Consider the following 18,787-nt stretch of genomic DNA (forward strand, 5'->3'; position numbering starts at 1 on the left):
GGCTTTTTTAAGAAATAAAAATTTAAAGAATGGACCAAACTTTTCCTTCTTCTATGAGTATGCACATGACAGGTCAATATTGTCTCTTTCCCTGGATGAAAGTGGTAGGTGTCTAGGGTTATCCGAGTCGTGTAACAATGTAATGGAGAAGTATCAGAAGGGGCCTATAACAAGTTACTTTGTTCAGAAGAATATCGAGGCATTTTGTATATCCTCTCTATATTATTTCCACGATTCACCTAACTCCCCCTTGTTTGTTTAATTTCCACTTTCTCCCCTCCTTTTTTGTAGGTACCTACATGGTCACTGGAAGCGCGGATCATTCTCTGCGTATACACAACCTGAAAAATTTATCTACTATAAAGGAACTGTACCATAAAAAATGTGGACATTATGATTGGGTGAATAATGTTTTTTTTACGAAAAGAAATGAAGTTCTTTCGGGGGGGCTAGATGGAAAGATATGTCTGTGGAATACCACATATTCATGCAAGGCATCAAGAATAAATAAAATTATGAATTGTTCAGAATATTTAGAAAAGGCAAAAACAGTTAGAGAAGTAACATTTAAAGCCTCTAGTAACGTAACTACATGCAAAGAAATGTATGCACATCATTCCACCATTAGTGACATGAAATTTGATAAAAAAAATGAAAAGTGCATTACAAGTAGTTATGATAAAACATTAAAACTTTTTGACATAAAGAAATTTCAGGAGCTAGCTATTTACAAAGGTAGTCATTTACACCCTATAACGAAATTTTTATGGTTACAAGATAAAATTATATCAGCTGACAAAAATGGAGCCGTATCTGTATTTGATGTAGGAAATTCTCAGGAAGTGCTCCATGCGAAAAACACACATTGTGGTAATATAGGTGCTTTAAATTACTTTTATTTATACAAAAATGGTTATTCCAATTTTATGGACAAGCGTGTGGAAGATGGGAAAGATGTACATTGTTCAGAATCATCATTCGGTGATTTTACCAATGAAGACAATTTAAAGAAAAAGGAGCGAGATAAGAGGAGCAGCAGTAGTAGCAGCAGATGTAGTGGCAAGAACTTATCCAAAAAATGTGCTGCTCATTTTACAAAATCAACGAATTTATTTGAAAAAAAAGATGATCACTTGAATTTGAATAATGAAAAAACTCCCTTAATAATAACAGGTGGACAAAGTGATGGAATTGTCAAAATAAGAGATTTTAGAATTTTTCATAAATACATTAGCTGCAAAAAAATACATACTGCTAGTATAAATTCTATCATAACGTATAATGTGAACAACAGAAGTTACATTATCACTTGTTCGGCTGATGGGAATTGCTTCCAATTCGAAATTCATTCTATTTGTTCATCAAATTTGAATAATTTTTTAAAAAAAATATCCGTTAATGAACCCATTCTTTCTGCGAGATACATCGGAAACCACTTTCTCTTGGTTGGTACAGCTTTTGGAAATTTATTTTTATTAAATTTTTCTGACTGTTCAGAAAATTCGTTAACATTAAAACAAAAAAAAAATTTGAATACAATTGGAGATGTAGTTTATCATCTAAATCCCTTGATTGAAAAAAAAAAAAAAAGTAATAAACATACTAGGAATGACACCTTGGTCTCAATAGAGTTCCCCAAAGAGGGATATATCAAAACAGATATAATTCCAGCTGAACATGAAAAATCTCCTAATGACATATTATGGGCCTTTGGGGCATGTAAAAAGGGGGGTATTAATTGCATAGAATGTATTTTTATATATAATGAAAAAAAAGTATGTACAAATGAATTCGAAATATGCAATATCGTAACAAGTGGGGATGACGGAATTCCCTGCTTGTTGTCCATTCCTAACTCGTATATGTAATCTCTGACAAGAATAGAAGTGGAGAAAACGTTTGAACGAGAATGTACTATGTGGATATACATACAATATGGAGGGTACATGTGAAGAACTATGTATACGTATTAAGAATTATGCACAGGCCTATATATTATTGTTGTAACCATGTATATATATATATATATATATTTTTTTACATTTGAAATGGAATAAAGGAGAGGGTGCAATTTTTGTGCAGCTCTCTGCTAGTGGGAACGTGGGAAGCAGAAATATAATGATGGGACGTGTCTACGACTTTGGGACCCTATTAAACTGATAAAAATATCTCTGCAATTTCTCGGGTTCTTCCTGTCTTACATGAAACAAATTGCTCAATTTAGGTACGATGAACTTATCCTGTTGCATATTTTGTTCGTTTATGGGCTTATAAAAATTATTTAAGCATAAAAAGAAACAAGGAGATGGATGATAATTTTTTATGGACGGCAACAAACTCGTATTTCTGTATATTTCGTAAACATGAGAATGCGAATGAGAAAGAGAATTTGGCATGATGAACTTTTTAAACATTGTGTAAATTTTTTCACTATAGAAATTTATTTTATTTACGAAATAATTCGAATGAGTTCTGTTATTACCAGCATCGTCATAATTATCCACTTTTTGATTACTTTCTTCCTCCTGACTTTTGCTTAGTTTGTGTCCTTTTTGTAATACTTTGTTTAAATATTCCGTAAAATCAATTAGCGTATATTCATTTTCTAAAAGTACCGTGAGGAATTTTTCGATTTCTTTTATGGTTTCGTGTGGGGGATGAGAAGATTCAAAATTATCGCCACGGGTGCTTTCAATGATGTTTCTTTTGATACTTCCACGTTTGCTACCAAAGGTGCTATCATCACTGTAGACTCTTCTATCGTCCAACTTCAACTCTTCACAATCACTCTTAATAAATTCAAACCTTGTTAGAGAATTATTTAGTGGGAACTCATAAAACTGTAACCCATTTTTATTCTGAATTTTTGGAATGTCATATTTTAACCCCTCCTTTTGAATATCCGCGGAGATACCTTGTAAAATTACATGTTCATGTTCACGTGCAGAACTGTTATTTTTAAAAGCATGTTCATTTAAGTATGCAACAAAATAAAAGAATAAATTAAAAGATCTAAATTTTAATATATTCATTAAGTTATTCATGTCTATATAGGAACTTATTTGTTTGCACATTGTATTATTGTCACTACAAAGACAATCCTTTTTTTGTTGTAAGGAGGGGGAAGATGCCACGTTTCTATGTATATGACGTATTTTTTGTTTATAAAAATTGTATAATAAATTAAAGAAAATAGAGTGATGATATTTATTTATTTGATCCTTTTGTATGCTTTGTACTATATTTTTATGTAGCTCCTTTTTTATATGTTCATCATCCGTTATAAATCTTCTAAGAGATAAAACAGAAGGTTTATATTTTTGTAAAAAATGAGAATATCGAATTAATTTCTCTTTCCCATTAAGAATATTTTGCATATATATATAACTGATGTTATGCTTTTTTAAAATAATCCCTACTTCATCATAGTCTTCCACTTTGCTACTATTTCCATTACCATTTCCATTGCCACTGCCATATTGTATATACCTATTCAATTTAAGTAGAACTTTTCTAAAAAAATTTACACTCTCTAAATCGTGTTTTATAAAAACCAAGTCCCCTGTATTTAAACTCTGGTCAATTTCATAATCAGTCGTATATCCCCATGCTTTCCCATAAAAGTAATTCAACACTTCTTCATCATTGTGTGTGGAATTTAATCCTTCAAAAATGTGTTTATTAGTTTTGTAAGAATTTCCATTTTCTTCTTCCTTTGTAATGTTACCTTTTTGAAAATTTTTTATAAACAAACTTTTACTTAACTTCTCCTCGTCTCTTAAATTTTTAATCCTTCTAATTTCATTAAATAGTAATATCCCAAGAGGAGATCCAACTACGAAGGATTTAAATAGTACTGAATTGTTTACCATATTTAGTTAGCTCCAGAGGTCTCATAACACATTCTACAAATTGGCATAATTATGTTTATGCAATGTGGATATCCACAAGGCATTACCATCACCCCCCTACGACATGTTGTTTAATTTTTTCCCCCTTCACTAAAAAAAGGCAAATATATTTTTAGGCGAAAAATTATATATATATATTTATGTGAACTGAAATACGAGGAAGGGAAATCGGAAAGAGGGTGTGGAAATGTTCTTTTTTTCTTTTTCTTTTTTTTTTGGGGGGGAGCGGGAAAAATAAAAATAAAATATAATAAAATATAATATAATAAAATATAATATAATATAATAAAATATAATATAATATAATATAATAAAATATAATATAATATAATATAATAAAATATAATATAATAAAATATAATAAAATAAAATATAATATAATAAAATAAAATATAATATAATAAAATAAAATATAATAAAATACCACATCAGCTACGTGGTAAAATAGAACAATGCGTTTATCTCCACATACCCTAAATGGGATATATAAAAACCTCGTGCAATTTATCTGCGCCGATCTGTATTCCCATTTATCCTCCCATACCCACTTGAGAGAATTTTATGTTAAATTTTAAATCACAATTTTTACATTATTTATGTTCCTTCAAAGTCTATCATTATGGCACATACATAAAATTCACATTTGGCCCATTGCATACAAGATGGGAGGGGGGGAGTTCATGGATCCTGAAGTTATTTGCATAATATGTGCATGTCTACATGTAAACATTTAAACATGTTTACATGTATATATTTGCGTATACATTTTTGCACATATTCTCCCGATGCTTAAGTGCGGCAAAAAGTACATTTCTGGGGGAATCCAAAATAAGACTCGTCTTTCCGCTTCTCCTTTCCTTTTGTTCGTTTTCGTCTACTTAGACAGTTTGAAAAACATAAAAATCCATGTACATCATTCCTCTAGTAACCCTTCAAATTGACCAAAATGACAGTCCAACTTTTGTTATATAGTAATTAAGTACATCAGCATATATCTTAATAAAAAGTTAGTTGGTGATATATGAGTGGAAAAAGTAGGGGGGTAAGGTCAAAGAAAAAAAAATATATACACTCGTTACACCTTTCGCCTTAACCCATATTAATATGTTAAAAAATATATATATATATATATATATATATATACAGTTTATATGTATACATATGGGGTGATGTACGTGAAAAAAATTGGGAATAAAAAGGTGGGGAAAAATATTAAAAAAGAAAAACTTAAACTCAAAAAGCATAAAAAAATGTGAAAAGCTAGAAAAATGCGAAAAATGGAAAAAATACATAAATAGTAAAACTTTTCATTTAAAAGAAACTTGAACACATAAACTCTACGAGCAAAATATTCCAGTAGAACAGTAAAATGTTGCCCGCACATGTATGTATATTTTTTATTTATTTTTCTTAGCATCATATCGCTGTTCTGTTTAAAAAAAAAAAAAAAAGGTGCATTATAATTTGGTAACTGTAAACATAACAGCTAAAATCACACACATATATATAAACATACATACACCTTTAACTGACGTAGTTATAAAATTTGCTAAATAATATCCTCTTGTTAAAAAAAATATAAAGATTAACTGAAAAGTTGTTTTTTTTTTATATATGCTGCTTATTCGCTGCCACTGCTACTTTCCATCATCATTTCTCGTCTAAGATGGGGTATAAAAGTGTCGAAAATAGATGAAAAGGGGGAGGAGTGTGGATTGGCCCCGAAAAAGAAAAAAATAATAATTGTAGTAGTTCATACGGACAGGCCAAAAAAAAAAAAAAAAAAAAAAAAAAAAATGTTGCGGACGGGTCGATGAGGGTAAAGACAGGGCCCAATAACGAATAACATCATAACTGTAATATGGGAAAAAATATTTAAAAAAATATAAAAAAAAAAAGGAGTTCTAAAATAAACACATTTCTTCTATGTGTATGATGTCTGTGTTTGTAATATCTTCCTTTCTGTTTTATTTCTCTTTTTCTGGTTCTGGACTTTCAGTAGGACTAGCTGAAGTATTAGAATCTCCACCTCCAAAAGAAAATGGTGGTCTTCCTTTACTAGTATTATGTAACACTAAACCGGCACCTCCTGCGAGCACTCCTGACACGATACCTAATAATGATGCAAGAACTGTTGCTACCATCTTGTATTTCGATTTTTGCTTCGTTACAGTTACCAGTTCCTCTTCTTTTCTAACCATTTCACTTATCAGTTCATGTACGTCAATGAGTGGTTCTGGAGCTTCTGGAATGGGGATAAAAAATAATGAGAAATGTGGTTACTAATAATTAATGTTAATTATAAAAAATTTTCAAACGATCCAAATGATCAAATATGAAAAATTTTTACAAAAAATGCAAATGGAAATCGGATACTACAAAACGAACAATAAAATACATACACACTAGCATGGAACACAAAAAAAAATAACTATACTGCTATAAAATGATTACTCTTGGGAGTCTTCTTTTTGGGTATGTTTGTATTTCCTCCTCCATTAATATTATCCCCATATGCATTGTCACAAAGGATTAGGCAAAAAAGAAGAAATACTGCCGTTATGGGTTTCATTTTAAATAAAATGGTAATTGTAACAACCGAAAATTTTGTACCTATAAATATTGTCCGTATATATGTATATATACAATGCTTTCTTCCAATGTTTATAAATATATCTTGGAATCAATGCTTTGACGTCTAAAAAATTTCCTTTACTGTTGACTAAAATAAATAAAATTAAAATATATATATATATATATATATATATATTACGTGTGTTGGGGTAAATGTAAATGAATTTTCTGAAAATTCTCACGTTCTCTTCTCCTTTCTTTTATGTGTTTTGTGGTATTATATGTGCAGCAATCAGTTTTATTACACTCGTGCTCATAAAGTAATGTGTTAAAATGTTATATATATATTCAGTACGTTTTCTTGCACAATTAAACATAAACACATTTGTAACACATATAAAAAAAAAAAAAGCTTAGTGTAAGTTTCGCCCTCTTTTCAAAAGCATTCAAACTTTGCAAGTGGTTTATACGTACTTGGAATGTACACTCATAAGATATTAAAGTTTTGCATAAATTTTTTTTTAAATAAAAAAAAATTAATCCAGTAAAAAATATTATTTTTTTTAATGTGAAAGTTGTTTCCTGTTATTAAACTTTTTTTTTTTTTTTAAAAAAAACTGTTATTATTTATGTACACAGTAATTAACATATACAAAACATTTTTTTCTTTTTTTATATAAAATAAATTTAAAGCAAAAAAAAAAAAAAAAAAATTAAATTCTATACACCCGTTTAGCAATTTTATCGTAAAGCAATACTGTTTGCGTAATTTTATTACAAAGAAAAAAAAAAAAGAAATTGTTTTTTTTTTTTTTTTTTTTCTTTTGGTTTTTTTTCCATAATATATTTTTTTTAAATTGTTAAATAGCCCACTACGTGATAAAAAAAAAAATAAAATAAAATACCACCCCTATCCTATGCTGTACAATGAAAAAATTGATGCGTTTTTTATTTTATTATATGAGAAAATAAGAAACGTTTAACCCTCAAGCAAATTCAAATAAATCTGCTCGCTTTTCTTAGATGCATGCAATTACACGGAGAGAGCTCTAGTTATTGCTCGCTGAGTTATTTAATTTTATATTTGCCACTGACCCATGCCTCTCAGAAAAAAAAAAATGTTAAAAATCTTTTCGTCACGGAATTTGAAAGTCCATATGGTGTATATATATATGTATATTATATATATATGTATATATATGTATATATATGTATATATATAAGCCTGTACTAAAATTAACACACAGCACAGTGCCTCATTGCCATGCGTTCGTGCACAATAAATTATGTGCCACGTACAAAAACATTGGCATAAAACACATCATTGAAAACCTGCTTCGTAAAAATCCTTGAGTCAGAATTTGCTTTAATATGTAAAACTAAGCAAATTCCGTAGTGATATTAATATGTGCATATATGTACATATGTATAATATATATATATATATATGTGCACGTTTTGTTAATGTAGTACATGCATATAGGAATTAATTGCGGACTCAAAAGCCACATTTTTATACGTTCTTTGTGAGCCAATTCAAACACTCATCCTTTCATTTCACCGAAGTCCACTTTAGTAAAGAGACATTTGGAGGAAAGTGTATATTTTTTTTTTTTTTTTTTCATTTTCTCAAAAAAAAAATAATGGTTTGTTTTCATTAAAATGTGTTTCACATTTCAAAGAAGAAAAAATAAAAAAGAAAAAAGAAAAACACTCCTCAATATGATAAGAAAAAATGCCTCCCATGGTATATATATATATATATATTTATTACTTGCATTATACGAATGTAAATATATATATTATATATATTATATATTGCAAATTTGTAAGCGTTGTAAGCACGCATAGCCATTTGAAAGTGCCAAGTATTAGCTTTTTCCTCCCACCGTATATGCACATAAGAAAAAAAAAAAAAAAAAGGCCCCACAAAATAAAAAAAATTTAAGCGCACTTCTTTGTTAAAGTAAAAATTTGCCGTTCACATTTTTAACCATTTCGATTGGTGATTTTGAGTGGTGCATGCATATACATATATATATATATATATATATATATATATATATATATATATATATAAAAGCTGCTTTCTTTAAAGCAAAGGATTTAAGGCCTTTTGTTGTTCGTTGGTAAAATATGCAAATATAAATATACATGTATAGATATATATATATACATACATACATGAATAACACAGCCCAATGTGCCAAAATGGATTTTCAAAAATTCTACATGAAAATAGGGTAAGTATCCCGAGCACACGAGCCATCTTCTCAGTGGGCGAGGAAACCATTGATTATATTGCCGACCTACATAATGCAAAGGAAAGGGAATGTTGTAGAAGTGTCCATAAAAAAAAAAAAAAAAAAAAAAAGCCTAAAAAAAGAGCATTTTCAATATATAATTGTACCACTTTAAAATGAAACAAGTTGGTTACAATGATCATTTTATGTGTGTTATATATATACACCACACTATATACCTTCTTAAATTAGAGAACGAATATCATAAGAAAAAAAAAAATGGAATCTTTTTAAACTCTTTTCTGAAAATGTGGCAAGAAATAAAAAAGAAAAAAGTACAAATGACATCACTAAATTTTCAAGGAAAAGTACATAAAATTTAAAATTGAGTAATTTAAAAAAAAAAAAAAAAAAAAACATCGATTTAATTTTTGTAGGTTTAAAAAAATAAAAATGAAATGCATAAAAATTAAAGAAAATTTAATGTTCAAAAGGTTTAATATCTTTTATGTTTAGGTATAGACGAAGCGTGTGTATAGATACAGTTACAAAGATTTACATACATTTTTATATATATATACATTAAATCTTATTAATACACACATCCACTTTCCCCTCATTTGTCGAACCTATAACTGTGCTTAAATGACGCTTTTCCAAAAATAGGGAAAATAATGCACAAAAAAAGAAAACCTTTATTTGAAGAAAAAATTTTATAGAAAAATAGCTTTTTCAAAAATGTAAGAAATTTAAAAATAAAGTAAAAATAAAAAAGTAAAAACATAGCAATTTTTTAAAAATGATTGGACATAATCCCATCATAACATATACATGTGTAGTAAGGTGTGAAAATATTCTACCTCACCTTGGGTTTATTGACTAATTTTTTACAGTACCTTTAGAAATCAGCTGTTGTAATATACTTTTTTTTTTTTTTCTTCTTTTTCCTCTTCGCACGTTTATTCTCACTAAAATGGTAAAACACATTTTTGCATTTGTGATTTAATTCTTGGTTATTAGTACAGTGTAGTATTTTTTTTTTTTTTTTTTTTTTTTTTTTTTTCTTCCCAATTCTCCCCTTGCCATTGTAAGCAGCACGAAAATACATGTACATTTTAATAGCCACAAAAATGTATCCATAAGTGTATGCACGAAAAAAATACATGCGAAGATACACTAGTTCAATTGTGTATACAAAATCGGGTTTCCTCACATCTCGATTACCTCACAAGTGCAACACTATTTAAATTAAAAATGCATAATTAAGTATATCCAACAGGTGAATATTCAAAAGGCCTTTGAAAAGCAAAGTTCAAGCACCACTCCATATAAAACACACTCCTTTACTACAAACCACAATTATGAGATAAAGAGAAAAAATATATATTAATAAAGAAGCAAAATAAAAGGGAAAGAAAGTTGGAGTAAAAAAGGACTATTATTTTTGGAATGTGAATAAGTATCGAAAAAGAGAGAGAATATAAAAAAAAATAAATAAATAAAATAATAATAAAGTATGAAAGAACTAATAGATAAGGTGCTTGGACTAATTGAACCAGACGAAGAAACAGAGGCCTATTTAAGAGAAAGAATAAATGATGAGAAAGATTTAATTTTGAAAAAAGGAATAGATTATCTGTACGATTTGGTTTCTACTTTTTCCGATGAAAAAATAAAAAAAAATGTTATTGCGGAGATTTTTAATAAACATATAAAAAAAGAAAATGGAATAAGAAATGAAGAAAATAAAAATGTTAACAATGAAAAACTAACAAAAACACTTAACTTAAAGGAATACTGGAAAAAAAGGGATGTTGTAGGGTATTATGACCCCTTTTTAGGTATACAAGAAAAACAAATTAATTACAATACAAGCATTCCTATAAGTGAAAGTATAAGAATAAGCAAAGAGAAAGAAAAACAAAGACAAAAACAACTGAACTTATTTAAAGAATGGGTTAAAAATAAAATTAAAATACCATCCCCTGTAAGGGTACACAATTTATTACACTATTCTGATTCCAATAAAAATAAAACAAAAATTGAAAAAATGTATGATATAAGAATTGATAATTTTACATTAAGTATTGGACAAAGGAGTTTACTATCAGATACAACTCTAAAAATAAATGTTATGAATAAATATGGGCTTATAGGAAAGAACGGAATTGGGAAAAGTACCCTATTGGCTAAGTTAGCTAGATATGAAATTGAAGAAATTAAAAAAGATATATCCATAGCTTGTATTGAACAAGATTTATTTCTTGAAGATGTGACTGTATTAGAGTGTGTTCTAATGGTTGATAAATTAAGACATGATTTGTTGGCAGAATTGGAACAACTAGAATTAAAAAAAAGTAAATATACCCGTGGTGAGGAATTCACAAATAGCGAAATTAAGAATGACGGGGAAAATGTAAAAAGAAATGATATTAAAAAATCGGATGATGAAAAAGGGGATAACACCGAAGAAGAAAAAAACATAGACGAAAAAATATTAGCAATTTATGAAAAATTAAATAGTATTAGCTACTTAGAAGCAGAAAAAGAAGCTAGCAAAATTTTGTGTGGATTAGGTTTTGATTCAAATTTACAAAAAAAAAAAGTGAACTCCCTTAGTGGAGGTATGAGAATGAGACTATGTCTTAGTCGTATTCTTTTCAGTAACAATGACATAATATTGTTAGATGAACCTACGAACCATTTGGATATATATACCATACAATTCTTGATAGATTACATAAAAAAATTAAATAAAACGTGCATTATTGTTTCACATGATAGAGATTTTTTGAATGAAGTTTGCACAGATATTATTTATTTTCATCAAAAACAGTTAACATATTACTCAGGAAATTATGATCAATTTGAAAAAACTAGAGTAGAACAATTGCTACAACAACAGAGAGAACATGATTCCATTGAAATGAAGAAAAAGCACGTTCAGAAATTTATAGACAGATTTAGGTATAATTCAAAAAGAGCAGCATTAGTTCAAAGTAGAATCAAACTTTTAAATAAATTACCTGTGGTAAATTTAGAAAAAGAAGAAACTCCATTCAGTTTCTCTTTTTTAGAACCATTTTATACATCCAACGTACTAATACGGCTAAAAAATGTTTCCTTTAAAAATGAAATGTTTAAAAATTTACAAATAAAAAAAAATTCAAATATTATAATAGCAGACGGAGATGAAGAAACAGGTGGGAAAATAAATGGAAAATCATATAACAGTACCAAAAGAGAAGATGAAACTTCAAGAAATAATGATGATTATCAATTTAAACATGAATTCTTATTTAAAAATGCAACTTTTGAAGTAGACATGGATTCTAGAATTGCTATATGTGGTGTAAATGGTAGTGGGAAAACGACATTAATTAAAATTATTTTAAATCTAATAGACACTTTTGAAGGAGAACTACATGTCAGCAACAAGGCAAATATAGGTTACTATTCCCAATATCATGTGGATAGCTTAAATCCTATTTTTAATTCCATTCAACAATTACAATACAATTATTCTAACAAAAATATAAAAGAAGAAGAAGCTATTAAATATTTTAATAAATTTAATATCCCAACCAATATTTTATATGAACCAATTTATGTTTTATCAGGAGGTCAGAAGAGTAAATTGGCATTAGCTATTTTGGCTTATAAAAATCCAAATATATTAATTTTAGACGAACCTTCAAATCACCTTGATATCGAATCCGTACAAGCTTTAATTGTTGCCTTAAATTTGTACAAAGGAGGGATCATTATTATTAGTCATGACACATATTTGATAAAACATGTAGCAGATGAAATTTATCATATAAACAATATAACAAAAGAAGTGATTAAAATTGATTATGATTTCGATAAATATGCGAAATTGCTGCTTGAAAATAAGATATAGTGCATTTGTTTACGTTTTTGACACATCTTTATTTTTCTATTACACATGATGTCATGCATATTCATTACGCGTATGGACATGTATATGGGTAAACTTACCAACATCATTTGGATTTAATTTTTTTTTTTTTTTTTTTTTATTAAAATAAAAATAATAATTAACAATTTAAATGAAATCGACGAAATAGTCTCTAGGTGAAGAAAAAGTAAAACGCAAAAATCCTACGGAAAAAAAAACGAAGTCGCACAAAAAATTTTATGCAATTTGAAAATAAAACACAATGTAAACAAATCCATATTTATACATGCACATCCATGAAAAAGTATTCATATATAAATATCGTGTCACCATAATAAAAAAAAAAATCTAACAACTTTAAAAGTTTAAACGAAATCGAACAGAATCGTACAAGACAGAACAAAGCAGAGTAAATATAGCTATCGGTAGCTTATCAACTTAGCACTTAATAAAAACGTGGGAAAGAAAAAATAAATTTAATTTAGGAAAAAAAAAAAAAAAAAAAAAACGTTTATCACAGTTTACTTAATCCATAGTGTGTATATTCAAGGATTTAACAAATAGTCTTATCAGTGCTGATGCGTGTACATATAATATGCTTCTTAAAAATAGAACACACAAAAGTATCTTAAAAAAAAGTAGAAAGGATACATATTTTTTGAAAAGGTACCTAAAAATTAGGACTTTTGTGTCTTGTGGAAAAACAAAAAACAGAAAATTTTCTAAAGCATACTTTATTATTTGATATCTATTGTGTTTAGCTGTATGTTACCACTATCATAGTATCTTATTTTCATATTAACATGTTTCCGTATTATCTTACTTTCTTAGGATCATATTTTCATAAATAGTACCACATTTTCATAAATAGTACCACATTTTCATAGATAATACCACATTTTCATAGATAATACCACATTTTCATAGATAATACCACATTTTCATAGATAATACCACATTTTCATAGATAATACCACATTTTCATTATCCTATTTCCCCCCCCCCGCTAGCTTAAACATCGCAACAAATGCAGGCGCATTAATTTTTTTATATTTCCCGCGTGGAGGTTATAAATTAGTTCATGCTGCAATACTGTCTAATTTCTTCATAATCTACAGAACACTTTTCCCTAATTTCTTTATCATTGGCAAACTTTTGGAGAAAGTATGCCCTTATTTTACCTATGTCATTGGTAAAATTGTAAAATACGTGGAAGTTACTTTTAGACATTTCCTCCTCGCAGCTTTTAAAGTCAAAGTAATTGCTATCGTCCAAATACATGTTGTTGCTATTTTTAAAATAATCGATAACGTATTGAAAAAAACCTTTTTTTTTCATCTCCACAAAATTTGATACAGTAATAAAATTGTCTTTTTTATGTAATTTATTCATTCTAAATTTGTCATTGCGTAAGTTTTTTTCTCCTCTGGATCGTTTTTTCTTAACTAAGCGAGAACTCTCTGTTAGCTGCACATTCGACAATTTTTCACGTGCCTTGTGAGAATAGTTGCATGAGTATGAGTTTGCATTGTGAATTTCCTCTTTTTTATTGTAAGATGGATTAACCGTTTTATATCCTTTAAAGATTGCTTTTTTGGAATTTTTTAAAATTACATTTACTTTATTCAAAATGATTTTAGGACAATTAATTAATTCATCAAATATTTTTATAATTTTATATTTTTTGTCAAAGCATTCCATTCCAGAAGTTAGCTGATCCAGTATAGAATAATATTCTTGGTCGAATGTAAATATACCATTATTTACCATGTAATACTCCTTCATAGATTCTAATTTTTTGACCAGATCAGAAATTTCAATGTTCATTAGTTCAAACGTCACATATTTTACAAAGGTACATATATGTGCCTCAAGTTTTTCAACGTCATTGTCAAAACTCTGAATAACAAAAAGTAATCCACCTAATCCATAACGTGTGGAAAATCTTTTTACCTCAACAACATAACCATCATTATACTTTGTTTTAGAAAATTTAGCAAAATCGGGTGATATTAAATTAACGATGATATCAATTAAAGTATCACTTAATACACTTTCTGATTCGATTATATATGATACTATTATCGAACTATTGACATTTTGAGACACAATGGGGATATCTACTTCAACATTTTCATTATTAACTAGCTTCCTCGTGTAGTATGTAGACTCGCTTTTCTTTAAAACATCATTTGTTACTTTCTTTATGAATGCCTCAGACAAATTAACTAAATATTCTATCCCTAATCCGTTGTGAGATATTTGGAGAGAATCGTCTATAAATGCCTGTTTTTCAAAATTTTTCTGCAGTTCCGGGTTGTTATCCCTTTTCTTCAAATATAAAGCATTATTACCCTTATTATTTGTCTTTTCATAAAACACCATATTATATTTGTACTTGTCGATACTATCTGCATTGCTAATAGTATTGTTGCTAGGGTTATTTATAACGCCGCTACCTCCATTGTTAATATTATGGTTAATATAGCTAGCTGCATTTTCACCCTCTTTTCCCGTTGGAATTATAACATTTCCATATATAAATATGTTAATATAATTTCTATGAAAAAAACCATTAACATATTTGGTATAGTCATTATATGATGGGTAAAAGAAGTATGCATTTAAAATGTCATCCATTTCTTTGTCCGTTGGTTCATATTCGTTAAATAAGGAATACATAATATTTAATGAATTTCCTACTTCCAGTTTTCTGCTTGATTTTACATACATATTTAATTCATCATAAGCATCATCAAATTCTTCTTTAGAAGGAGTCTCTTTCACTGACAACAGATCCCCTATTTTGTTAAAGAAATCTTCGAAATAATAGCTGCCAGTGTCCATGTGTATAATATAAGACTCTGCATTCCGCTTAATATTCACATTTACGGAACAGTTAACATAATCAGCAAGGAAAACTTTTATCTTTTTAGTCAAAATTATAATGTGTATACGAGAAAAAATAGCTTCATAAAAAGTCAACCTTTCAGAAGGAAAATAAAAAATGAAATCCGATTTTACTTTTGAAGCATCTGTTAGACCTCTTTTAAAATAAATATTATATCCATACGAGGATTTAATCAAGCAAGGCATTGTACATATAATGTTTTCTTTAAATTCATTCTTATTTTCCTCAGAAATAAACATTGGTTCAGTTTCTGGAAATTCAAAATTTTCACTGCTGTTATATGGAACACAGTAAAATGATTTTTCATACGAAGCACTATTATTTTCAAAACTATTGAGAGCACAAGTATTTATTTCTGGAAATGTAATATTTATATCATTTGTAATTCCCCCTTGACCAATAAGATATGGACTTTCCCCTATAGCATACTTTATGGTAGTGTTGGGAATTTGACTATGATTTGTTAGGTTGAATGTATCTACAACGTTTATGATGTTTAAATTCTCATTTTTAATTAGAGAACCTACTAAGCTTGTAATTTTAATATGATTTCGAAAGTCATTTTTATTCTTGTCTTCAATTAAATTATGAATAGTTAAAAGTGAAGATGGATCATCTGCGTAAATCAGCAGTTTGTTCGAGTAAATTATTAAGTCATTAAGGCTCACACCTACACTGTCACTGTTGAAATTCAGATCAGTGAGCAATGCCTTTTCCCTGTAATAATCAAGGAGGTATTTATTTATTCCTTTATCTAAGCTATCACGATCAAATAATTTACTTATTTCGTTAACAAAAACATTGCATATGTGTATCAAATGAGCTATGTTACTTTTCCCCTTTTGGGTTAATTTCACCAGTATTCCAAAGTTCAAATAGTATTTATTGCACGTACTTGTAACCTTTAAATCGTAGATATATTTATTTTCCACAGATATTTTGTAATAAAATCCACTCTTTCTGAAGTCAGAAAAAATTTCGTGTAAAAATGTCATTGACCCAAATTCTTCAATTTTTTTACACAAGTCAATGTTAGTTTTAGAACTCCAATATAGGTAAACATGATTTGCCCATTCTTCTTTTTTTAAAATTTCAATATACTTGTTCTTCTGGTCTAAATCAAGCACATAGTGGATCTCATTCAAAGACTGAATAAGCCCATGTTCTTTTTCACTTCTCGCATCATTACTTAAGCCATTTTGCTCCTCGTGGGTGAAATTTGTGTTATTATAATTTTCTTTTCGCCCATTAAAGCTTTTCCATTCTAATTTCATATGATTAATTGGTGTCTCTATAACATCCCCATCAATAATGTGGTTGTCATTTTTTATCTTTCCAAAAATGTGTACAATCATGTTTTCAATATCATTCATGTTGTAGTGATCAGCAGGATTTCCCTTGTTCCCTAGAAGTATAGTTAGTGACATATTTTTAGGCTGATAACATTTTTTATGGAATTCAGCCAGAATTCTTTTTATACTTAGTCTATGTTTTAAAACGTTTTCACACAAAGTGGTGTAATTCCCATTGATAAAAAATTTAGAATATTTAAAATCTGTGATATACTGACTAGCAATTTTCAGGCATGACTCAAGATTATTTTCCATAGATATGTATTTATTACTAATTTCTTTGACTTCATTCTCTATATTCTCTTCATTAAATACAGGGTAAAATAAATTTTCTGCAAATAAATTAAGCAAATGATAAATATCTTCAGAATGGGAAATTGCATAATAATTAGTGAAAGATTCAGTACTATGACCATTATGTTCTGATGAATACTTTCCCAGTTCGCTTAGTAGTGTTGTGTTTCTTTTTTCAGATTTGTAAAAAATAGCATGCTGTAATAGGTTAGAAATTCCTGGAATTTCATCGAAATCGTCATACCCACCACAGTCAACCGATATTGAGAATCCCCCCCTTGAAGAATATTTATTTATTATTCCTAATACTTTAAAATCATTACTTTTCAATTTAAAGTATTTGTATTCGTTTATGTCTTTTGCTCCTTTTTTTAAGCTTATTCTATCAAAAAATATATTTTCATTGCTTTTGTTTATTTTGTTTAAAATTTTATTTTCGTCACTTTTAGAAGAATCATCATTTAATTTATTATATGTGCTTTCATCGAATTGCACTGGTTTTATACTCTTTAGCATGTCTTTTTGAGAATTCTTAATATGTGCATTGATATCTTCTTCTGAGTAAATCATATTGTGCTCATTAGAATCGCCTACGATCATAGTGTTTGCACTTTTTACGTTTTCATTATTTACTGAATTTTGCACATGCTGCTTATTATTGTTGGAATTTTCGAGATAAGTCATTTTTATACCATCTTCATTTTTTTCGTCATTTTTCAATAAGTCCTTTTTTACATCCTGAAGCTCTGGTAAATTGGCCTTTTTCAGATCATTCTCCTTTTCAATTAATGTATTAGGTTTTTCACTTAATCTGCTACTGGCAATTTTTGTGAGCTCATTAGATATGGCACCTTCGTGAACGATGTCTTTTGATATTTTACTTTTTTTTTCAGTGCTTATTTGTCCACTTTTTAACTTTTTCTCATCAAGGAGTTCTTCAATATGACCTTTAACATTTAAATCTTTTTGTAGAGGCTCATATTTTTCTATTTTCATATCACCTGCTTTTTGCACGTAGTTATTCATTTTTTTCGATCCATCAAGTTCTAGATTTGTTTTTTCAATGTTATTTGTTAAATAATCATTAGGAGTAGCGCTTGTGTCATCTCCCTTTTTGCTATTGCTGTTGTTGTTGTACTTCTTGTCAGATGAGTAGTCATTTTCATAAGTTGTGTAATGTTCTCCATTGTTACTTAAGTTTTTGTTAGCTGAGTCATTATTGTGTATTATTACATTTGTGTTACCTAAATCACCAGTATCCTTAAAAACAGAATTAGGTTGATTTTTATCAATGCTATTATTATTTGGGATATACCTTTTATTTATTTTATCCTTTTCGAAACTTTTCTGTAGCAATCCACCACTCTTTAACTCAACGTGTTCGCTTTTATTTTCACTTTGATTAGATGAATTATTATTGCCTACATCATTATTTTGTGAACTGTGAGCCTTTCTTTTGCTATTATTCATACTTTGAACCTCTGTTTGTGCTTTTTCATTCTTCACATTTGTCGGGGTCTCTTCATTGGTAAAATTACGAAAGAATAATGATTCATTTTCTACATTTTTCCTTTTTTCTA

The 18,787-nt window shown here is 28.3% G+C and overlaps 5 protein-coding genes across 5 annotated transcripts in view; 2 read left to right on the plus strand and 3 right to left on the minus strand.

The window, feature by feature from the left end:
- The window catches only part of PGO_091820 (WD domain, G-beta repeat domain containing protein), a gene marked incomplete at both ends in the record, with an annotated part of 1,948 nt that extends 80 nt beyond the window's left edge, over positions 1 to 1,868 (plus strand). Inside the window, 2 exons of the mRNA XM_028687770.1 lie at positions 1 to 104; positions 292 to 1,868. The exon at positions 1 to 104 is cut by the window's left edge and continues 80 nt beyond it. Coding sequence (XP_028543571.1) covers positions 1 to 104; positions 292 to 1,868 — 1,681 coding nt within the window. The remainder of the gene's footprint in view (positions 105 to 291) is intronic.
- Positions 1,869 to 2,132: 264 nt separating this feature from the next.
- PGO_091830 (hypothetical protein, conserved) lies at positions 2,133 to 3,872 on the minus strand (the record flags this gene model as incomplete). The annotated part of the gene is made up of 1 exon (XM_028687771.1): positions 2,133 to 3,872. The coding sequence occupies one exon, from the start codon at positions 3,870 to 3,872 to the stop codon at positions 2,133 to 2,135; it is 1,740 nt and encodes a 579-aa protein (XP_028543572.1).
- Positions 3,873 to 5,878: 2,006 nt separating this feature from the next.
- PGO_091840 (circumsporozoite-related antigen) lies at positions 5,879 to 6,483 on the minus strand (the record flags this gene model as incomplete). The annotated part of the gene is made up of 2 exons (XM_028687772.1): positions 5,879 to 6,156; positions 6,366 to 6,483. 2 exons carry the CDS (start codon positions 6,481 to 6,483, stop codon positions 5,879 to 5,881), a joined length of 396 nt encoding a protein of 131 aa, XP_028543573.1.
- Positions 6,484 to 10,244: 3,761 nt separating this feature from the next.
- On the plus strand, positions 10,245 to 12,632 carry PGO_091850 (ABC transporter,ATP-binding cassette, sub-family F, member 2; the record flags this gene model as incomplete). Its single annotated transcript, XM_028687773.1, has 1 exon — positions 10,245 to 12,632. The coding sequence occupies one exon, from the start codon at positions 10,245 to 10,247 to the stop codon at positions 12,630 to 12,632; it is 2,388 nt and encodes a 795-aa protein (XP_028543574.1).
- Positions 12,633 to 13,724: 1,092 nt separating this feature from the next.
- Positions 13,725 to 17,168, minus strand: PGO_091860 (hypothetical protein, conserved; the record flags this gene model as incomplete). Its single annotated transcript, XM_028687774.1, has 1 exon — positions 13,725 to 17,168. One exon carries the CDS (start codon positions 17,166 to 17,168, stop codon positions 13,725 to 13,727), a length of 3,444 nt encoding a protein of 1,147 aa, XP_028543575.1.
- Positions 17,169 to 18,787: the final 1,619 nt, after the last annotated feature.

This window comes from Plasmodium gonderi, assembly GCF_002157705.1.
Source record: "Plasmodium gonderi DNA, contig: Chr09, whole genome shotgun sequence".
Taxonomy (NCBI): domain Eukaryota; phylum Apicomplexa; class Aconoidasida; order Haemosporida; family Plasmodiidae; genus Plasmodium; species Plasmodium gonderi.